This window comes from Diachasmimorpha longicaudata, chromosome 9 (assembly GCF_034640455.1).
Source record: "Diachasmimorpha longicaudata isolate KC_UGA_2023 chromosome 9, iyDiaLong2, whole genome shotgun sequence".
NCBI lineage: Eukaryota > Metazoa > Arthropoda > Insecta > Hymenoptera > Braconidae > Diachasmimorpha > Diachasmimorpha longicaudata.
In genome coordinates this window covers 5169744-5192188 of record NC_087233.1, presented here as the reverse complement: position 1 = coordinate 5192188, position 22445 = coordinate 5169744, and the positions used below count along the sequence as shown (strand labels likewise).

The 22445-nt window shown below is 43.4% G+C and overlaps 3 protein-coding genes across 3 annotated transcripts; 1 reads left to right on the top strand and 2 right to left on the bottom strand.

The window, feature by feature from the left end:
* The first annotated feature begins 116 nt into the window (after positions 1-116).
* On the top strand, positions 117-2577 carry LOC135165917 (phospholipase A1-like). The gene is made up of 3 exons (XM_064127720.1): positions 117-702; positions 1125-1455; positions 1800-2577. The coding sequence occupies exons 1-3, from the start codon at positions 342-344 to the stop codon at positions 2239-2241; spliced, it is 1134 nt and encodes a 377-aa protein (XP_063983790.1). The 5' UTR covers positions 117-341; the 3' UTR covers positions 2242-2577.
* Positions 2578-3211: 634 nt separating this feature from the next.
* On the bottom strand, positions 3212-8931 carry LOC135165918 (T-box-containing protein TBX6L-like). Its single transcript, XM_064127721.1, has 4 exons — positions 7636-8931; positions 5241-5565; positions 4793-4939; positions 3212-4226 (listed from the first exon to the last, which is right to left on the bottom strand). Exons 1-4 carry the CDS (start codon positions 7848-7850, stop codon positions 3789-3791), a joined length of 1125 nt encoding a protein of 374 aa, XP_063983791.1. The 5' UTR covers positions 7851-8931; the 3' UTR covers positions 3212-3788.
* Positions 8932-10867: 1936 nt separating this feature from the next.
* On the bottom strand, positions 10868-21096 carry LOC135165904 (stalled ribosome sensor GCN1). The gene is made up of 6 exons (XM_064127696.1): positions 20980-21096; positions 20791-20893; positions 20441-20636; positions 12570-19547; positions 11885-12410; positions 10868-11739 (listed from the first exon to the last, which is right to left on the bottom strand). Exons 1-6 carry the CDS (start codon positions 20992-20994, stop codon positions 11611-11613), a joined length of 7947 nt encoding a protein of 2648 aa, XP_063983766.1. The 5' UTR covers positions 20995-21096; the 3' UTR covers positions 10868-11610.
* Positions 21097-22445: the final 1349 nt, after the last annotated feature.

Below are 22445 nucleotides of genomic sequence, written 5' to 3'. Positions count from 1 at the left end.
AAAATCCCTCAAAAATCTAAATAAAAAATTAACTAAAAATTCTTTTTCTCTTTTCCGGCCCCTCCCAATTAAATCACCGTAATTGCCTCCGGAACAATTCCTCCCCCTCCCCAACACTACACACCGATGAGCGATTCCCGGGTGCATAAAAAGACTGAAATTAAAGAAGAGAAAAAATAAAACGGTAAAGAGTTGTAGTCCGGGGGCAATGAAGCGACAATACTCGTTGAGTATATTTGTCTCTCGATTTAGTCATCACTGAGACGTTCACCAAGTCGTGTCAGTCACCTCGTTGCGTTGAATTTCATTTTCTACGTTTACCCAGAAAAGACCACTCAAAAATGAGTAAAAAAAAAATTCCACCCCTCATCTTACTATTTTCCACCCTTTATTTTTTACACCCGGTTAGCGATAATTTCGGAGTTTTTGCACTCACGGATTTTGAATTAAGTTTGACGCGTCTCGCTCGGGGACCGATCCAAGAGGCAGTCGAGAGTGGTGCAGCTGATTATAACAAGGAGGATTGCACGTGGAGGCGGGGAGACGATAAGGATGCCTGTCCTGATCCCGATGTTCACGTTTACCTTTACACACCGGGAAAGGCCAAGAAGAGAAAACTCATGGAGGAGTTCAAGGGGGATTGGCTGAGGATGGACTATCAGCCGACGTTGGAGAATGTCATTTTGATACATGGTTATGCAGGTAATTGTAAGCCGGGTGAACTTTACAAATAAATAATTATTAAAATAAATATAGAATTTTTTCAATTACGGGGAGAGACCGAGTAACCGGACGATACCCATTTCCCGGACGCGGGAGGCTCCCGGGGCAGAATTTTGTATTGTGCGTAAAGTGCCAGGTACCGCACGGAATCATATATATGTATATACATATATACATATATATATGTATAATGTTATATATTTAACGATGAATATCATAGGGACATTTGATCGCGCGAATTTATCGAACGATAAATATTTCGTCGTAATGATTTTCCCTTTTTCGAGTCCGAGGAAGGGCCAAGGTCACTCCCCGGACGAGAAATAGTGAAACCAGGGGCCCGTCTTGATGACCGCACACCTGTAATCGATGACACTAAATCTAAACAAAAAAATCCCTAGGAGGTGATGACACTCTTCCGATGTCGGTTCTCCGAGACGCGTACATGAAAAACGGAAGTTACAACGTCTTCCTGGTGGACTGGGGTGCCCTGAGTGCAGCTCCCTGCTACCCGGCGGCCATCGCGAACCTCCGGCCGGTCGCCAGGTGCCTCGCGCACACCCTGACGACCTTGAGGGAAATGGGACTGCCCATTCTGAGGACAACGTGCGTTGGTCATTCCCTGGGTGCTCATCTCTGCGGAATGATGGCGAATTTCCTCTTCTTCCGGATGCACAGGATCATCGGACTGGACCCCGCCAGGCCGCTAGTGCGGCCAGGTCTGGTGAATCGGTAATCTTTATCGATTAATTTCGATTTATCTCAAATTCCCTGGGGATAAAGTCACTGAAAACTTGGGAACCTCCCTGGCAGGAGATGAGGAATGGCCGACAGTGGGCCGACATTTGGCCAATGTTGGCTGACAGTCGGCCGACTGTCGGCCATACCTCATCGACTGTTAGGGCTTCGGCGAGAATAGCAGAATATTCCCGAGTCCAAAAAATGAACAAAAATCGTCGGGGAATGAGAAAAGTCCCTAGAAATCGTTAAAAATAACTAGATGACCCCCTGGGATATGGGAAATTGCAAATATTTCGATTTTTTAAAGTCTATTTTTTTAATCATTATCTCTTCAGATTAGACAGTGGTGATGCCAACTTCGTGGAGGTCATCCACACGAATGCAGGGTATTATGGGGAAATTGGAAGAGTTGGTCACGTGGACTTCTGCGTAAATGGCGGGCGAGTTCAGCCATTTTGTCAACAGAGCCCGAACGAGCAGCTCTGCAGTCATGTCTGGGTTGTCTGCTACATGGCGGAGAGTATTTTTGGGGACTCAAAGAGCCTGACCGCCGAGCCCTGCTCCAGAAGGTGCCCAGCAGGGCCCAGGATCAACAGCAGACCTGGGGAACGTCTCATAATGGGGCAGCACACACCCGTCGGGTCCAGGGGATCGTTCTGCCTTAAAAAAACCAATCCTCCATTTTGTCCTGATTTCAGTAGCAATGGAGTTGGAGATCGACGCTGTTGTCTTGATAAAATTTCTTCTGATGAGGCCAGGACCGACTTTTTTCGATAGCTAGGGAGTTTTCCGCCGGGGGAATTACGAAGTCTCTCGTTTTTTTGAGTGATATTATTGAAGGAAACGTAAATAATCACTAGCAAGTCAGTGAAACGGAAATAAATCCCTGGTAAATGAAATAAGTCTGAACAACAGATGTCATTGTCTTATTAATAATTTCATCACGATCGGGTTCCAATGGTTAATATTCAAGTGATTCAGGTATAACGGACTCGCACCGTTAGGTACGATACGTGCCGTATTTATTGTAACTGATGTTGATTAGTTTTAAGGTAGATTGTTAAAGGTGTCTATTGACTAATAATAATTTTTCGATAATTGAAAAAACAGAAAGAGCGTTGTTAATTATAATTAATATGTTCGACAGCAATAAGTGGCCTACGTTTTCGATAATATCTCGGGAATGAAGGGGTGGAGGGGAAAATGTCATAAGATCTTTTTTTATTGTAAATTTCCTGAACTACAAAAATGGTCTTATGACTTTTTTCGATAAATACGATGGATTTGGCGATTTTTTTCAATGTTTGAGAACTTCTTTATGAAGTTGATTTATCGGGATTTTTGCGGGAAGAAAAATATTCTAAAAATTAATCTTTTTCGTACTTCCGGTGTGAAATGCGGATGGTGGAAATTTTATACAATTGTCACGGCATGTTTTAGTAAACCAGGGAATTATAAATTGCAATTGAAATGTAAATAACGGTAAATTTCCCCGACGATTTCTCTCAAGAAAAACGATATGGAAATTTTATTTGAAGACTCTCAAAAGGAAAATGACTTTCGAGGGTTTTCGAGTGATTCTGTGTCAAGTACTGGGGCCAGTTTTCTATTACTCAGAGACAGAAGGCCCCGATCGTCCTTCAGTCTAGGCGTCTGGCCACTCTACAGGCCCTCAACCTGACGCCCGTCACTTACTGTCCCCGTTTTCCTCAATTATCATGAATTAGTAAAGTTCACGAGGAAAAAACATCGCGAATTTATAAAATAGGAGATATTTATTAATCAATCCTTTGGAGATTGTTATCCGGTTTTTACATAATTGCATAACACTCGTTACTTCACTAGCCTTTCACTGAATCATAATTGTCCTAATGATAATCAAACAAATTACAAATCTATTATTCTTTAAGGAATAATTTTTCGTTTGTTTTTAACAGAAAAATTCATGAATATGAAGTGATTTTTTTCTCGTCCTCGATTTTCGAACAAAAATAGTTGGTTTTCCATTTTTATTATTTTTATTTCGTTAACCGATTGAGTATTTCGGCAAAGAATTATAAACAATTAATTTTATAGTCATCGCCTTGTCATTGATAGAATAAATTTATCAACGAAAAAATTACGAAACAAAGTTGACGACTTGTAGATAATTTTTACAATAATTCTCTCAATCTTCAGATGAGAAAACGTAATAATTTACAATTTTTGAAATTATTTTGTCCAGAAAAATAATTCAAAGTTTTGCAAAATTGGAAAAATTGAATAAAATACAGAGAATATTTCTCTGACGATTTAGATTTTTATAATGCTTTTATAATCTATCATTAACAATGGAATCCGTGATTAATATAGAAATTATTTTGCTGACAATCCCGGAAAAATCGAAATCGATGGAAATGAAACGGCGAATAAGCACTGCTCAGAGGTAAAGTCGAAAAATTAAAAACCTGAGGTATTTCTGGTAGTGGAAACGCACTTTCACCGATTGTTTTTGGTGGGGACAACGGTGGGGAGGTACACCAGGGTCTGTAGAGACGTGCTACACAATTGGAGGCGCCTTTTTCACGTTTTGATTCTTCAACTTCGATCCTCTCAACCTTCTCCCCTCTCTCGGATTCCTGGGTTTCTGGAGTACGTGGATCGTCCCCCTGGGAGTTGTCGTGGTTTTCCTCGAGTTTTCGTTTGCAACGGTAGTGACCAGACTCACGGAACCCCTTGGCAAAGGGGTTATTGTCGATTTTCAACTTTGTGATACTCTCGTTCTGAAATTAATTTTTTAATTTAAGTTTTTGTCGATTTTCGGGGGGCGGGGGGGGAGGGTTCGAGGAAGGAGGTTGAGGGTAGATTTCCTAGGAAGATGAGAAAATTTCCCTTGGAAAACCCTGTAATTGGGGTAAATTTGGCGCTCAGGGTGAGGAAATAGTCCACAAAAATCGTTTTGATCGTGAATTAGTCGACGTTCGGGCCCGGAGAGAGAAAGGAGCGGGGCAAGACGGGGTAATGAGTAGGATTTGGTATCGGAAATTTTCGCGACTTTCTAATGAGACCGGTTTTGCGAATGTGGTGACAGATGTCGCAGGACAAATTTTCAATGCAAAAATACCAATTTTTGGTGAAAAATTAATCGCAACTGTTTACGTTTGTGATAAAAAAAAGTGAAAAAACTCAAATGGATTCATCACCAGAATTTCATGCCTTAAATCCTTGTGGCGCCACAACGAGGCATGACTGATTCATCCCGGATTAATGGTCTTGGAGATATTCAAAAAATGTTTGTCTGGAATTTCCCCCCATGACACCGCAATTATCGAAGATTAGTTTTGGCTACCTGGTAGGCCGTTACAGCTATAAACTCCGTCTCGTCGAAGGTGAAACAAGCTGAGGGCTGACTCCATATGTTGCGGAAACTCCCTAGACTGTCTGCTTGGACAATCCAGAGTTTCGGAATGTATTTGTGCATCGACGTCAGGACAATCTGCAAATACCAAGTGCCTCATAAGTGAAGTGCACTAAAAAATAGACCCAAACGTTTTCCTGCCCAAAAATGGTTTAATAATTAAGAAAAAAATTCCTTCTTTTTTTTAAACAATAGTAAAACTACTAGGATCGAAAACTGTACCTTTTCAACACCAGAAGAATTATTATAATCCCAAAATGGGGATTCAAGATATAAATATTTTTAAAACAAAACTCTTTCATAGAACTCCATAACCCCAAAAAACCAAAAACATTAAAAAAAAGGGGAAGTTCAATATCCAAAATACAACAATACTCACATTATTATAATGATCCGCATCACTGTTCGTTAATTTTAACTTAGAAAAGCCGACGGGCTGTTGCATCCAGTGTGCACCAGTGGCTGGGCTGTCTGGATGAACATAGAGCCTCTTGTGGGCTGGTGACTGGACTTCAGCAACACCAGCAACAGTCCATCCCTGGTGTTTCCTCTTCCCCTTGCATTTTTCATTCCCATCCGTGCTACTTGGATTTCCCACGTACTTATATCGACGATGAGAGACAGGGACAATTTCCAAAAAGACGTGGTACTTGACCTGCGGCTCCAGACCGGCGATGGACACCTCGATGGCTGGGAACATGCGTCTGAAGAATACAACAGGCTGTGTCAGAACTATTCGTGAACTCCCAGACAGTCGGGTTTAACGAGTTTTTAATTTATTTTTCACGAGTTCCGGACGCCTTCCGGGTTAATTAACTTCATGAGGGGGAGGGGGATAGGGTGAGTAAGGTACCTGGAGGTGGCTCAGACGGTTGAGTGTCATGGCGATAAGAGACGGAGGAGATAGCAGTCGGTCAGGTCGAGGAATGTCGACATTTTGGCAGGACCTTAATACATCTCCCGTTCGGCGATTACCGATAATTGATTAATGCTCATTGGTGCGAAATGACTGTTCCAAGTTGGGAACAGTCCCTTGACGGATTGTCAGATATGAAATATTTTTGATTTACAAGTGCAAAGGGCAGACGTCGAGATATCGAGGGCTCCGTCGATTCAGTCGGATAATTTGATGTCAGAGCTCATTAAAATTCAAATTTTCAATAATGATTTTTATCATTGCAACGTGCATTTGGTCTTGCCTAGTTTAGAAGGTACAGACCCTTCTAATGCTATTTCTTATTGGGGTATATTTATAGGGCGAAAGTTAAAATTGTTGGAAATTAGCGACGACAGCAAACGAGAAGAGACGATATTATCGAACGTCTAGATTCGATTATTGGTCAACGAACAGCCCCTCAAATCTCCCTTCATTTTTCTCCTCGTGTACCGCTCCATTTTGCCCCTCACCCCGAAAAACCGTTCAACCCTCCCCGGATCCCAATCAATAATTGACACGTCTCTGAACCGTCCCCACGAGAAGTTCTAAATTATCGTATCAAAAAAAATTTCAGGAATTCTTTAAAAAAATCTTGAAAAGTTTTTCTTATCAACGACGTCGTCGGGTGGGAGGTCTGATAAAAGCTTCCCCGAACCCCCCAAATCACATGGGAAACAGCGGAAACCGCGCATTCTGCGATCTCTCGCCCGAGAATTTCTTCCGCATGTCAATCAAAAAAAAAAAAACTGACGGAAGGATCCGAAAAATATCCCGCCCTTCCGCACCCCCAAATGACAAAATAATTTTTTCTCCCTTTTCCCAAACGCACTTGACCGAAAAAAAAGGTAAATCCCTCTCATTTTCTCTGTTTTCGGTGAATGACAAAAAAAATAATTTCCATTGTCGAGGCAGAAAGGGATTTTAGGTTTCAATGTCGGTGTCGGCTGCGACAAAGAGGACAAGTAGCTTGAGGCGCCGGCCGACTGTCGTGCGACCCTGTCTCGACAAACAAGGGTTTTAGACGCCTTGGGACACTTGAGCGTAAAGACTTATTCTCTCTCTCTCTCTCTCTCTCTCTCTCTCTGGCTCTCTTTCTTGGCCATTTGATTTTTTGGATGAGTGGATGGTAAAATTGAAGGATGACCATTTATCTCGGTGCGGATCTCTATGTGAGTTTACGTGGGCTCCGGGTAATTAAGAGAATTGTCGTCGTGCATGCGTGCAAAATATATTTTTCAATCCCTCAAATTTTTCTTGCCATAAATTTTGAGGTCATTATAAAAAATATTGTTTGAATATTGAAATAAGTGAGGGAGGACTAGTCCCTTCAGTGCATCTGATGCAGTTTCTAATACATTTGTTACTTCTTTCATGCTTTTTTCGTTTTTTGGTGTTCCATAATTTATAGAATTTATTGGAGGCACATAACTGGGGCTAAGGGTTTAAGGGCCCTAGTGGAGTGAGCAGAGAGGGTTGATGTCTTGGAGGGACGTTCGCCTCGTCGGCAAACGAAATATATCGGAAAAATTCAGTTGGGGTGAGGCGGTCCTGGGAATGTTCAGGGTTCAGGGTTGAATGTCGTCTGACGCTGAGGGCTTCAGAGCCCTTATTAGAGTAGCCAGAGAGGGTTAACGTCTGTCTCAGACTTTGAATCTCACCTGCAAGTAAAAAAGATTAGAAATGTTTTAGTGGGGGGCAATCAGCCCTTGAGAGTTCTGCAGGGCTGGGGTGACTGGTGTTAAAGGTTCAGGGACCGTGACAAAATGACCGGAAGGGGTGATTTAGGGACAATTGGTCCTTCGACCGGGAACCAATGATTGTCGATTAATTTTTTTACCTTCCAAGCTTCGTGATGATCATCTCCGTTGTCCTTTGGTGAAACTGCTGCCACAATCCTTTATTACGCAACTGTACGTTGACGGAACGGGGTAAAGTACTTTTAGGAAGTTTATTAACTGGTTCCACTGTTATTGGAGATCCGAAAAAAGGGTCCCAATCGACGATCATTTTCCCAGCTCTCCTACGATAATATGAACGCATGTCCAGATTCATTTGTTGATTATAATGTCACTTGTCTGTAGTGTCATTCAAAACTTGGAAACAATTTTTTTCCAACTTTTCTTCTGCTAAACGAAGTGAAAAAAAATGTAGGAAATTCGGGAAAATTTACTGGAGTATCAGATTTTCCTGGTATCGTCACAATCAAAACTTTGACCGGAAAGTTGTGGGTTTCGAGTTTTCAGGAGCACTTCACTGTTTTTCCTTTGCTTTCAAAACAAAGTGTTGACGTCGAAATGGCCAGGGAACGATTTTCCGTCTGAACGATCGACAATTTATCGCCTTTCAATTGGAAAATTCGGGAAAATGTTCACTGAACTAACCGATTTTTTCGTTCTCTTCACAATAAACAATTCACAATAAACAATTCACCCCACTCTTGTGTTTTCTTCCTGTCAGGAAATTTTGTCTCTGGAAAGCGGGAAAAATTATTGATTTCCTTGAGAAAATCTCCGGAAAAATCAATTCACTGTTTTTGAAAAAAAAATGTCCCAAAAATTCATGAGGACCTCGGTACGTCACTGGTGCTGGTCAACCCCCAACTGAACCGAAATTTCTTCAAAAAAAAAATGAAGTAAAAATGAGAATGGGCTGCTAGTGGTGGATGTCGGTGCTCTTAAGGAGTTCAAAGTCGTCGAAAGCCACAGAAATGTTTCTCCTGCTATTTAAAATATCCCATGAGGATTGGTGGAGGCACTGGCGCCACCCACATTCCCTCATTGGTTGAATTAGTGAGACGAAACCCTCGGTAAACTGGGAATAGGCATTTCCGGTTGCAATCTCTGTAATTTTCTCATCTTTTCTTCCCGGGTTTTCTTAATTGTGGGCTGTCAAATTGCGGGGCAAAATGGGCTCATAACCAGGGGTTGGAATCGGAAATCTTCCTGGTTATCTTATGGCACCGGCACCCACCCACGCCCCTAATGGGATCCCGAGGAAAAGAGAAATTTTCAGTTTTGGAAGAGGAAGAAAAATGAGTCAATGAATAAATGCCGGAGATAAAAAATTGAAAAACATTTTTTGGAGGGAAAAATTACATTAAAATTACTAGAATGAAATTAGAAGTTACTGTCACAGTCGCCGAGACAAATATTCAATAAAAATTCCGTAGATTTTCCGTATTTTTTTCGGAGGGAAGTGCGATTGGAGGAAAACTCACGCAATTTTTCCGGAATTTTCCCGGAACGTTCCGTAATTTTTATTTGAATTTTCAGTGAAAAATCGGATATTGTTAAGTAAAATTTCCCAGTCAATTTCGTAATGAGTAAACTGCGGTTCCGTAATTTTTACGGAATATTTCTCTCCGCGAAACATTCCCGAAGATTTTCATTCAGCGCCGCAACGAAACGTAATGCAATTCTCGATTCTTTCGCAATTACCTCGTTAAGGAGAGGTTCTGTAAAAAATAAATCGTGAAACCCTGTCCAGAGATCAGGAAATCACAAACACTTGTCCTCGTAATAGTTGCGTATTTCAAAGAAATGTGAACATAAATTCGCGTTCTCCCACTTTTGTCAGTCTTGACTAATAAAATTGCACGACGAGAAAAATTACTTAAAAATTACGTGACTCTCTCTAATCTGCCAGTTAAAACTGTGCTCAGTAAAAGTACAGAACAGTTACGCTCTTGTTCAGTGAATTCATTGTTCCATAATCGTTCCGTAATCGTTCCGTAATTTTTACTGAATACGTGACTGGCTGATTACGGAGCAGACACGTAATTTTCAAAGAATTTATCACATCGTGTACAGAGAAAAAAGTATTTGAACAATTATCATATTATTTCTCAAAATGTGTTGCATTTTCGTTTTTCAACTGTAGAACAATTAAAATACCTTCAGTGAATTATAATAACTATTTCGAATTGTTTCTGCACATGTTCGAGGGTTCAAACAATAAAAATTTAATTTTATTTCATAACAAATATAAAAAAAAATTTTAATTTATTTTTAATTTTAATTTAATTTAATTTCATAATTATTCTCTTGATCTAACTTTTCCCCTCAATTTTTCAAATTCAAAATTACATGATAAACTTGCTACAAACATAAAAAATAATTTTCATTTATTTTTCCCTGTGTGAGTGTGAATATCGTAATCCCTCCCCCACCACTTCCCTCCGGATTTTCGTTAAACTCAACTTTCCAGGGATTAAGTCCCCGCCAAATATCGATAACGAGGTCTAGGAGGCTTCTCCTGAATGGAATTACAGTATTTAAAAATTCAATTACTCTCTCTGTTTTACACCAAGGTGCTCCACCCCAAATGGGCAAAGGGGCGGTGAGACCCAAAGGGGCCTCATCGCTTCACGGATTGACTGTAAACGATACCATAATCCCATTGACAATGGGATTCCTATACATTCACGGGGGGTTAATTCCCTGTCTCATTTGTCTACCAAAATTCTCGAGTGGTTTTTGAATGGGGCCAGTAGTGGGGGGCGGGGAGAGGGGGGGGCAAAGGACTTTTAAGTAGTGGAGCACCCTCGAGACGCACTATTTACCCGGCTTCGTTTATTTGTCATTGGTAGGCGTTTGAAGCTGTTTGGTGCTCCTGCACATGTCAGCTGGTGTCAGACGCCCTCGAGAGGACCACAATCACGAGAAAACTCTTATCTCTGTTTATATTATAAATGTTTAGAAACCACTGGCATTTGGGTTTTTATAATTTTCTGGGAATATTTTACATGTGTATTTGAACAATATGGGACACACCCGCTGAGTTGGGCTTGTTCATGTGTTTTTTTTAAATGCGCAGTGTAACCGAGAAAAAAAAGTGTTTGTTAGCTTATTTTTTAAAAATACAATTGGAGAAAATGTGGAAAAACAGTGAGGTTTGTCGGAAAGTTGAATTGTGGTCGCCAAAAAATTGAAGTGAATGAAATTAAATAAATTGATTAAAATAATAGTTTTTTGATGTTTAAAAATATTTGAGTTGAAATGAGAAATTATCAAAAATTAGTAAAACGAAGGAAATTTGGACGTGATAGGAATGAATAGTCAACACAATAATTCGACTTTATCCTATTATGTATAATATGACTCTCAATCAGTTCTCCACTCTCACAAACGTATAACACATTTGATTTCTCATTAATACCTCAACTAATTCACAATTATTCAATTACACATGAATTACAGTGACGTAGGGCCGTTTTACAAATGTTTTAAAAAATGTTGAATATTAATGAGAACGACTGTTAATAATTCCCGAGGCTCCACCGTTAATTATCTCCGAAAGTCAATTATTCATCGGCTTTTCCATTAATTTCTCAATTTACAAAATTAAAAAAAGTGGTTTATAAAAATGTAAAAACCTCTAATTATTCAATCAATCAATAAACAGATTGAATAATTGATCTATCAACATCAAAGTCAGCTGAACAAATCAACAAATTAACTACAGAATTAATTTAATCAATTATTCCAACATATTAGTACAAATTCAACGAAAAAAAAATCGATTCATATTTCCACTTTGCAAATCTCCAAAACAATGTTCTACCCTCATTAATTGAATAATTACCTAGATAATTGATTAAATAATTAATGGAAAAGTGTGAACAATAAATATTAATTCTCTTTATGACTCTCTTTGGATTAAATTCATTACGATTATCTTTGATAATTGAATAATTGAGCAATTCCATCAGAATTATCAATCTCGTCAGTTGTCCAATAATTGCATTCTTTAATGTTTTATATTTTAATCGGGATTTCTTCGGTCTTTTGAGCCTCGAGTTTATTATTATCTCTCAGGTGAGTAATGTATCATCCAATTCTTCGATTTTTCCCTCGGGTTGAGATAAAACTTTGCGGAGAACTTTGCTGACAACATCTGCAAGAGATTCACGTGCACCTGCGTCTAGAAGGGCTGTGTACCGCTGTGAAAACAAAAAAAAATGGTTTTTAGTTGTGCTGCGGACCGAAGAAATGTGAAATTTAGGAGAAATTTCGAACTGAAAAAAATGTCCCGTTTTCTTTAACGAGACCATTTCCCCCTGTTTCCTCCTTAAAAACCAGAATCACCTGATAATCCTCTTCTCCTTGCTTCAGCCTCAGTACAGCGATGAGTGCTAATTCGCTGTTAGCCTTGACATAGCCATTCTTCTCCTTAGTTCCATTCACCAACATCGGTAGAATAGCCTTCATGAGTTCCAAGGACATTTTATCACTGGGTACATTTCTGGCGAGATGAATGCACACCCTGGCCATAAGTTGTTTGACATCATTGCTATTGTTATTCATACACCTGACGAAGGGCCCAAGAACACCTTGAGGAATACTCTCTCCCTCCAGCATGAGATATTTAAAGAGATAACCGCAGGCGCGGATTCCATTCATCACAACTTGGACTTTGTCAGTAGCAAGACATCCCAGTATCAATTTGCAGACCCTCTCCTGTTCCTTCGGTGTGTAAACTACCTGGGGGGCTTCCTTAAGGGCCACAAAAAGGGCGGCTGTTCTGCCGTGTCTCAATGTCCAGTCGCAATTGACGTCAGTTGATAGTAGATTATCGTTGAATGCGGAATTTAATTGTTCAGGACTCAACCATCTGGAAAAGGATCGATGTATGTTATCGATCGAAGGTCCAGTGACTAATGTTTATTACGAAAAAGGTCAAGGTCAACCAATGAAAGGTCCGGGGAACAATTTGGTCCGGATAAAAAGCCCAAACAAATTTTTTTAAACATCGAAAAGACTAAAATCTCACCTGACAAGAGCTCCATAGCACCCAGCCACAGCACTCCTGGTGATATCCTCCGGATGCCCCAGCATTCCACTGAGCGTCACAAACACCTGTTTCCTCATGGTCTCCGTCATCTTATCTCCAGCTGGTGTCAACACTCCCCTCAACGCCTGCAGCATAGTCTCCCTAACTCCAGGATCATCGGCTCCCTTGATACCTGTATGCAGTTCAGCGAACAATGGATCCACCCTCGTGTGGATGATGATAAGATTGCTCAATGCAAAGGCAGCTTTCAATCTAACTTGTCGATTATTATCATTCAACGCTTTCAGGAATGTCGTCTGTAACTGGGGTAGGAATTGCTTCAACATCACCCCGACTTTTCCCAGGAGAATGGCGAGAGTTTCGAGAACAGCTGCTTTGACTGACCAGTTAAACCTGTCTCCCAGGATCCTGATAAGAGGTCCCGTGATGTGAACAACCGATGGTTGAAGGGCAGCTGCACTTGTCAGCTTTATAACCTCCCCCAACCCCTGAGCTGCAGCTTCCTTTGCCTCTGGCAATCCATTCAAAATAGCTTCCCTGAAGATCGGAAGGATTGGGGTGATGCCCTTGGGTAAACAGAATCCTGGCAGCAGTTCCTGACCCTTCAGATCCGAAACTGCAAAACGCACCGCTTGCCGGATGTCCCCAAGATGCGCTATCTGTTGCTCTGACTCAAGTGTCTTGGTAACGGCTGACAAAGCCTCCCAACTCTTCTGTAACACCTCCTTGTCATCATCCGTAAACAGATGAATGAGACCTCTGAGTAGCTGAGGAACATATTGTGAGTAATCTGCACGGGAGTCTCTGCAGAAGGCGCAGAGGAGAGTGGCAGCGCCCCGACGACGAGAAACATGTTCGGATTTTGTCGCTTCCATCAGCTGATCCATCACTGTACGAACACCAACCTCATCGGTGATGGAAAGAACCACTGTCTGACAGTACTCAAGCTCTTGAAGCTCCGAGGGAGTCCCCTGGGAGGTCGAGAGAGCTGTGAGGAGGGCTGGGAGAATCTTGTGGAGGAAACGTGTGAGGGCCTCACCAGCCACACTAGCGAGGATCGAGAGAGCTTTTGTATTGACTGGAGGCGAGGTCAATTGGGGCACGAGGTATGGAAGGACGACACGGGATTTGATAGCCATTACTTGTCTGAGGCCATCTAACGTGCTCTCCGCAATTGCTGGATCCTTAGAGTTCAACTGTTGCAACATTGCTGGTAAAATGTCATCTAGAGCACGTACCCCAACAGTGGAATGAAGGCTGTCAAATGTTTTGGCTGCTGCTTGTCTAACTTCAGGCAGCGGATCGCAGAGGGCTTTTCTCACAGTTGGTACCAGACTATTGACAAAGGTGAGCACCATATCCTTGCTGGTGCTTGCCATTATCTCAGATAACCCAATGCAAACACCCTGGCGTTGATCAGCTTGATCACTCTGCAGGCCGCGTTCCAAAATGGGAATGATCTCGGGTAAAACCCTCTCACCGAGCTTCCTCACCAGGTCTCCCAAAGTTCTTGCTGCCACTTGTCGTTTGTCGTAGCTAGTCGAGGCGAGACAACCCAGCAACAGACTGAACAACGTCGGTAGGATTTCTCGAAGAGTCCTCGGTGTGTTAGTCACAACGACCTTCCAGACATGAAGAGCAGCTTGTCTCACCATCAGAGCGACGTCTGAACGTCCCATATACAGACCAGCGAGAACTCTATTTCTCCGTTCAGCCCCAAGGGCCTTGATGATTGCCAGATGTGACTGTTCAGTTCCAAAATTGTCATCCTCACTAGCCGTCTCCGTTGACATTTTTCCAGACACTCCAGAGATCCTGTACAGCAGATCTCCCAGGAGCTGCACCGAGGAGTATCGAATCCTCCAGTTGTCGTCGAACAGTCCCTTCTCCAGTTCCGGTAACAACAGCATAATCGCCGAGTCTGCGTACAGTGTGACGATCCTCTGGCCGGCGCGAAGTGCCGTTTCTCGGACATATTCGTTCTCATCAGCCAGTGCCTTCAAGATGGGATTGATAATCTGTCCAATGTACGGGGTGAACTCTGATGTGAAGGCACTCGGCATGTAGATGAACATCATGATATAACCGTCTTTGACGTGGGGCGCGATATCCGTTCGTTCAGCTGTGCTGATGATCTCAGGCATCAGCTTGTGCAATTTTTCAACTCCAAGTCCTCTCACAACTTCCGACAATCCTTGGGCCGCACCAGATCTGTCTACCGAGCTCGTTTCCGATGTCAATGTCTGCATCAACCACGGGAGAAGATCCTCGAAACTGCTCTCGCCCATTCCTCGAACCATTGCTCCCAATGCCCTTGCGGAGACACTTCTCACTTCCGGAACAGGATCCAAAAGACTCATCTTCAGCCCCGGAATGATTGTCGGTAGATAAGGCGTCAGATCCTTCTGATCTGTCAATGAATACATGTTTCCGATGATCTGGGCGGCCATTTTTCTCGTCTCGGTGGACCTGTCCATGAATGCACGCTGGACCACGGGCATTATCAACGCGAGTGATGGTGCGTCGATGAAATGAACGAACTGGGTGTCAAGAAGTGTCTGAAGACATGTGGCAGTCTTTCGAGAGGGATCCTGAAGGGCCTTCAACAATACCGGCACAATTGCCTGAATCTCCGGATTCCTGATAACCGATCCAATGACCTTCAGAGCTTCAGCGCCAGCCTCCTGAACTTTTGTATGAGAATCCGACAAGACTTCAATCAGCTTGGGAACAATACTGGGGAGACAACTACTGAGTTGTTTGGGTGCGCAGTAGGCCATTGCACCGAGTAGCTCCACAGAACCGGTTTTCGTCCTCCAGGAGTCCTCTTCCAGGGCAGCAAGAAGAGATGGTAGAACTAGCTTGACACCATGGGCAGATAGTTTGGACATGACAACTCTAGCGGTGTCATCTGCTGCGGTTCTGACATACTGCGAGGAGTCCCCGAAGCACAGAAGCAGGTGGGGGAGAACGTGGACAATATACGGCTCGAATAGTCTTCCCAACATCGTACAGAGCATCTCGAAGGCGAAGAGTGCACCCTCTCGATGTCTGTAGTTCTTCTTATCCTGAATAGCATTAGTCAGGGTCGTCATAATGTCAAGCTGTTTCAGGGCGAGGATTCCCATTCCTTTTATGATCCCCGCGAGTCCATAAGCCGCACCCTTGCGTGCACCGTATTTGTCGGACTTGAGGAGTACATCCATTAGTTTGTCGACGATTTTGGGAGCCTCGTCCTTGATGGAGGGAACCAGATGTGGGAGACAGTTGGCAACGGCTTCCTGGACTTGTTGGGATGGAGTTGAAAGGGCCGATAAGAGACGTCCGACGATGGGCTCGATTCTCGTGTCGTCTTTGTCGAGATGACGTGCTAGGGAGCCCATGAGAATAACAACGGACTGTTTTATGGAGTCAAAGCTGCCGATCTTTGGGGCCTTATCCATGAAGTCTTCGAAAACTGGGAGGAGCGAGGTTATATTTGCTTTTCCATGAAGATCCACAGCAGCCAGAGCTGCCGTCAACATCTCCTGGCGAACCGATGAGTTTCTGTCCCCCAAACCCGTGGATACAAAGAATTGAATAAGTGGATTGATGGTCTCCGGGGTTAGCAGTGGGGCTAGTTGAGCTAGAGCTAATGCCACACCTCTTCTGGGCCCCCAGATGTCAATGGGCTGCTCAACAACGCGGCCGAAATCGTTAAGTTTTGGGGGAATCATCGCCAACTTTTCTTGGTACAACTTCAGAAGACTCTCGAGAATACTCGGGAGCAGGTGAGGATTTGACTGGAGGAGATTAGCAAGTGCATGAGCCACTGCTTGTTGAATGGGTTCAACGGGATGTGCAACATCTGGAATCAGTTCTTCACAGAGGATTTCACCGTTCGATGAGGAGAAGCCCACTGCCTCCCATATGTCATTTGCCAGGATTTTGTTCTCATCAGAAACGTCGAACTTGGCGATCCACAGACGACGCGTCAATCTCAAAAGCTGATCATAATTAGATTTTGCCGTGGGAAAGCTCTTCTTGACAATCATGAGGGCACGTAGAGCAGCATCACGGACAGACGCCGCTGGATTTTCAAGACCATTGATAAGAGAATCGATCTCATCGGGCTGGGAGAGAGCCGTCTGTTTTCCATTCTCTCCGATTTCCCCACTTCCAGAGTGCGCCACATCCAGGAAGGTCGCCACTGCGTGAGAATGTACCCGACCTGACGTGGTACTCATCAGGTCAATAAGGAGATCCAGCATCTGTCGTCTAGGGAGTAATCGTGCATGTCTCGGATCTTTTGCATGATCGGTGTCAGCTCGTTGTTTCACATGTTCCTGGATAATTTGCAGATCCTGGATGATGATCCCTTCCTCATGGCACGTTGTAAACGTCCTCGAAATGAAGGGGAAGACGTAGCAGAAAGCCGGGGCATTGAGAGGCCGCTTGTCCTTGACAGTGATGGTGTGGAGATAGTTCACAGTTCTCTTGATTGCCTTGTCAAGCTCCTCCTCGTCCCACGCTGGGTCCAAATCGCATTGGGGCGCCAGCTGTCTCAGCGTCACGTGCCCAACGAGGGTTATCAAGCTCTGATCGTCTACCTGGAGAGTCCTACTCAGGTCGAGGTACAGCTTGGTGATCACTGGAGCTGCTAGTGGACTGTCCAAGTTCCTCAAGAGACTCGGGAGAAGATCCTTGAAGTGCAGGCACATTGAGAAAGAGTTTCCAGTCAGCCCAGCCTTCACCATCGACACAGCAGTCGTGATCTTGTCATTGAGATCCTTCAACCTTTTCCTGATAGCGTTCTCACGTGTCACCTGCGCCTTGATCGCCTCTTCCTGCTTTGGCGTTAGTTTTTGCTCCTTTATTTTTCCCTCTCGCTTACGCTTCTCGTACAACTCCCGACGCAGCTGCAGCTCTTCCTGCTGTTCCTTAAAGGAATAGACTTTAGATTCGCGTTTCATGTTCATGGAGTTGAGGATGTCGTTGTCATCGGTTCCGGGGAGAACGGACTTGTCGTAGAGCTCTCCCTCGGGCGTCAAATATGTGAAGAACTCGTCTTTCGTGACTTGGATGATTTCAGGGTCATTGAGATCTTCAGTCACTCGTTTCACCAGTGCGGGGACAATCTTCTCGGAATGTTGGACAATAACTGACAAAGAATTTTCATAAGATGGTGTTGGTTGGTAGTTGTCAATGAAGATCCTTTGAATCTGATTTCCATAGCCGCTGAAAAAGCTTTCTGGAGTCAATTTCTGGTGTTTACAGATCTTCATCCACAGATTCGGTACTGATTTGAGGATTATCGGATGGTGGGCGGGGATGAGAGCGTCTCCAACGAGCTCAAGAGCTGATGACTCATAGAGGAATGTTGCTGAACAGATGGCGAGAAGACCATCGGCAAGGGCTCGACCATTAGCTTCATTTGTTCCAGAATCCTCCTTCCATTCTTTCTCGAGACTAACGTATCTGTTGAACTCCTTGATGAGGCTCTTAAGCCCCGGCTCGTAGGTGCTCAGTTCCCTGAACAGACCGGTTATCAGTGGCGCACATTTCTTTCGCGTTGTCGAGCTCGGGGAGACGAGGCAAATGATGACCGCCCGGTGCACCGCATTCAGCGACTTCTCATTCAATTTGTCTGAGTAATTAGACATCAGAAGTGTGCAAAACTGCATCAAATGGTAAGTGGTTTCCTCGTCACTGAGGGACGCTAGGTACTTATCCGAGAAGAAGATCTGGTCATCGATCGACGACCAGAGGATACTCTGCTTATCATTCTCCACCTGCCCCGCGATGACGAACTTCAGAAGAAGGTGCGACGCAATCAGACTCTCCGTAACTGCTAATGGTTGCGCGGACTGTTGAACAGCTCTGGTGATCGCTTGCGATAGTATCGGAGCTATTGTTGCCGATGTTGCCACCATCGGCAAGTGAAACAACAGCTTGAAGTAGGCGATTCGAGTGCCAGATGTTGACGACTTAGCGTTGATGCCTTTCTTAAAGGCCTCAAGAACTTGTGGTGGTGCTGCCTTGAATTTTTCGCACCAGAGACTGAGCATCTCCAGGGCGTGAATGAGGGTCTTCTCGTGGACTTCAGTGTCCAGGACCTTGATGAAATGCATCATCGCAGATTCCGCGAGTCTCTCCGATGCGCTTTCATTTGCAGAATTGTAACTCAAGTTACCCGCGCCCTCCAACACCGAGATCTTGTGGTCGGCGAGGGTCAGTTTACCCTCGGAGCCGTGGAATATCGCGAAGAGGGAGGACAGGAGGGACTCCAGGGTCTTGGCGTCTGAGCATTTGAGGGAGAGTTCCTTGCTCGCGCGCACCGACTCCGAGCGAACTGAATCCTCCTTCGAGTGGAGATTTGCAAAAAGGTATTTTGAGAGGTCCAGAGCGTATGGTGAGAGGTCCAGTGAGAGGTGGGAGAGGATCTGCCCGACGGATTGAATTATTATCTCCGGATTACGAAGCATCGCTTTCTGGAGGGCTGGGAGAATCTGGGATTTGAAGTCCTCGCAAGTGAGACGCTTGAGGAACGGCGATGCGGAGGTCAACAGGTAAGGATCGGGCTTTGCTTTACTGCTTATCGTTGTTTTTATGAGGGTTGATATTATCGGGGACTTCAGGGTGTCCGCGAGGGCCTCGTTGTTTGAGGCGATCAGGTGGCTGGTGAGGAGACTCGCCAGGACTATTTGACCTGGGGAGGGCGGCAGATTGATCAGGGTTTCTGTGTAGGTCACCAGCTGGGGAGCCGATAGAGCCCCCCAGAGATGGGTCAGGAGGGTTGTTAGCTTCGGGGGGAGAGGACGTGGGGCACACGCGAGGGACGCGGCTGAGAGCAGCGCCTGCGACTCGAGTAACTTCGGAAGGTCCGGCGAGGTCGCGTATGTCGCGGTTTTCAAGAGTGCGGAGAGCGTTAGGGCCGACCATTTCAGCGCTTGGTACGCGGTTAACGATGTGCTACAGCTGTAAGATAAATTTGGGGGTTAATGGGAGGGAATAATGTTGTGGGAACTTTCTCCGGGTGAAGTGGGTATTGAGATCATTTGACGAAAGGTGAGTATACAGATTTTTTTAGTGACAAATGGAGAAAATCTCTCGGAAAATTAATTTAAGGTCAGTACGTCCAGAACGAATTATCAGAATATTAACTCAATTTTTTTTTTCAATAAACAATATTAAGGTTCACCAAAAATGTAAGATCGGCGGGGCATTACGGACAGGTGGGCTAGAATGGACACATAACAAGTGAAATAGAAAGTTCTATAACAATTTTTTTTTATTTGTGGGGTAAAATAGACCGACAATGAAATGTCCTTGGATGAGCTTAGTCTCAGCAATAAAAAAGTTTCACTGTAATCCAGAGGGGGAGGTAAATTGAGTTGTGAGTGCGAATTACCCCCCTTCACGATCCGAGCCGGAGAATACCAAATTTTTATTGAAATAAAGATGATAATTTATTTTTGGGAATTGGCTTTAATTGGGAGGCACCAAGAGTTATTAGTTCATTTAATCATTCATATGATGAAAGAGTTGTGAGATAATAGTATCAAAAGACATTTCTCAAGGGGAGGGGGGAAGGTATTAAGGAGAGAAAAAAATTTCTACGAGTTAGCAAAAATCTTCATTTTCGGAGGGAAAAATCTGAATATCTGACATTTTTTCATTTCGACTCTTTCAATGACTCTTCCCAATACATTTTCAATTCATTGCCACCAAAATTCAAAATCTATTCGTATTGCCCCGTCCTCCCCTACGTTTTAGACTCCAAAAAACTCACTTCCAACAAAAAAACTAGAAACCGCTTTTTCCCACTTCACCCCCAACATTCCCCAAATAAAAAACCCAAAAACACTCACGTGGGCACAACATTCTGGTGCCACCCCGCCTGCTCTACAATAACCCCCGTCATCCCCTTGATGGTGGCATCAGGTTGGTGCTTCAGCAACTCAGCAATCAACTTTCTGACATAAGACTGTGAGGCTGTGTCCCTGTATCGATGAAGAGTGATCGATACCACCTTGCATATACCACTGACAATCTTCTCATTGAGACCTGAAAGAAAAATTCTTTCAAATCTCCCGCCAACATATGCCGTTGCTCAGGCCCAAAAAAAAATTCTGAAATCTATCACAAGTGTCGGTCTCTCAGTTTTGCTAGTCCAATACTCTTCCATATTTTTTAAATACATTTTTTTATGTACACATACCTGGGTTTGACAACACACTGATGACATTCTGGATGATTTCCTGACGTTCTTTTTTACTTGACGTCTGCACACGATTCGGTAAATCCCTGAGGGCCCTCGATAACTGTTGATTGAGATCGTTTGTCATTCATTTGGTGGAGGATTGAATTTTTATTTTGAAATTTTTATGATTCCACGTGATTTACTCACCTCGGCATCCGCCATGTTTACTGAGTAGACACCGGGAGTGGATGAATTTTCATGCAGCGATGGATTACGTTGACTGGCGGTTGTCGTGGAGTGACTGCTGTTGGCGGGAGCCTTCGATTTTTGTCAAATGATACATCAATTTTGAATGTTTTTCCTAGCACTTCCCTGATGAAGACTTCAGCATTTTCGACGAAGTTTCTGATTTTTTATATGCGATAATGATGGCTCGATGATCGAAAAAACTTGTGACTTACCCCCACAGAGGGATTAAGACACGACGGGCGGGGGAGGGGGGGGGGAGTCTTCCAGAAAGATCACGTGACGTCAATTGGTTTTTCTCAACTCAGACAAAATATTCGTTCGAATGTTTACAAAATCCAAATTCCGAAGTGCGAGCATCATAAACGTCCAGGCGATTGAGGTTCATAACAAACAGAAAATTGTGTTGGTGGGGATGAAAACAGTGGAGCTGGTCAAGTCACCCCTCTGGAGGATCGCATTAATTAGAAAACAAGCTGTAAATCCACAGGTACGTGAACGTCTTTCAATCCCTCCACAGAGGACATTAAAAATCGAGAAAGAATAATTTTTTTTGCATCCGACCGGAAGAACAATAACCGTGAACATTGAAGCCTTCGATTTTGTTGATATTTGAACTCATTAAGATCCTGAAGTCCAAAATTAAATCGGTCTCACGAAAATCAGAAAATTGTTGGCGGGAAGTGAGAAGTCCATTTGGTCACGTGATCCCTCTGAGGGACGCTTCACCCCAGTGAGCAACGAAGCATCGAAGCTACCGGTACGTCTTCGGTCTCTCGACAAAGGACATTGTAAATAGAGGAAGAATAATTTTTTTTTGCTTTTGAACGGAAGTGCAATAATCGCGAACATTTAAGCCCCCGATTGTGGTGTGATTTGGAGTGATTAAGATCCTAAAAGTGCAAATATACATTCGGTTTCATCAAAATAAAAAAATTGTGTTGGCGGGAATAGAAATTTCCGTCTGGTCACGTGATACCTTTGAGGGACGCCATCCAGTAAACAAAGACGCTGCGTACCGGCAGGTACGTTTTGAGTGTTTTATGAAGGACTTTGAAAATAGAACGATAATATTTATTGCTTGTAAATGGAAGGATAATGTCTGTGAACATTTAACTCTTCGATTTTGTTATTATTTGGGTGTGTTATGATCCCAAAAGTCCAAATATGTGTTTTTCGAAATGTGTTGGGGGACTTGAATAATTTTTTCTTCAAAGAGGAATTGGTGAGTCATATCCACTAGCATTAGTTACTATTTAATTTGTTGTCGTTCTTGAAGTTTCGGATTTTTTGTGAAAATTAATTTTTTTACGAAACCTAACAGAGATTTTTGAAATTGAACAGTAAGGAACTGCTCAAAAAAATGGGTGACGTGTTTCGTGGGCGATTCGAAAATGGCCTCTCATCAGTTGAAACGTATTTATGTG

What these genes read in the sequence shown, in the direction of transcription:
- LOC135165917 (XM_064127720.1), top strand. Translation starts at nt 342, where the DNA reads ATGAGTAAAAAAAAAATTCCACCCCTCATCTTACTATTTTCCACCCTT. An exon ending in TTTGATACATGGTTATGCAG is followed by an intron (nt 703 to 1,124) that starts GTAATTGTAAGC and finishes AAAAATCCCTAG; the next exon opens with GAGGTGATGACACTCTTCCG. An exon ending in CGGCCAGGTCTGGTGAATCG is followed by an intron (nt 1,456 to 1,799) that starts GTAATCTTTATC and finishes TTATCTCTTCAG; the next exon opens with ATTAGACAGTGGTGATGCCA.
- LOC135165904 (XM_064127696.1), bottom strand. An exon ending in CAGTGTGTTGTCAAACCCAG is followed by an intron (nt 20,637 to 20,790) that starts GTATGTGTACAT and finishes TTTTTCTTTCAG; the next exon opens with GTCTCAATGAGAAGATTGTC. An exon ending in CACCAGAATGTTGTGCCCAC is followed by an intron (nt 19,548 to 20,440) that starts GTGAGTGTTTTT and finishes TTTATCTTACAG; the next exon opens with CTGTAGCACATCGTTAACCG.
- LOC135165918 (XM_064127721.1), bottom strand. Translation starts at nt 7,850, where the DNA reads ATGAATCTGGACATGCGTTCATATTATCGTAGGAGAGCTGGGAAAATG. An exon ending in ATGCGGATCATTATAATAAT is followed by an intron (nt 4,940 to 5,240) that starts GTGAGTATTGTT and finishes TGGTATTTGCAG; the next exon opens with ATTGTCCTGACGTCGATGCA. An exon ending in TAGCTGTAACGGCCTACCAG is followed by an intron (nt 4,227 to 4,792) that starts GTAGCCAAAACT and finishes AATTAATTTCAG; the next exon opens with AACGAGAGTATCACAAAGTT.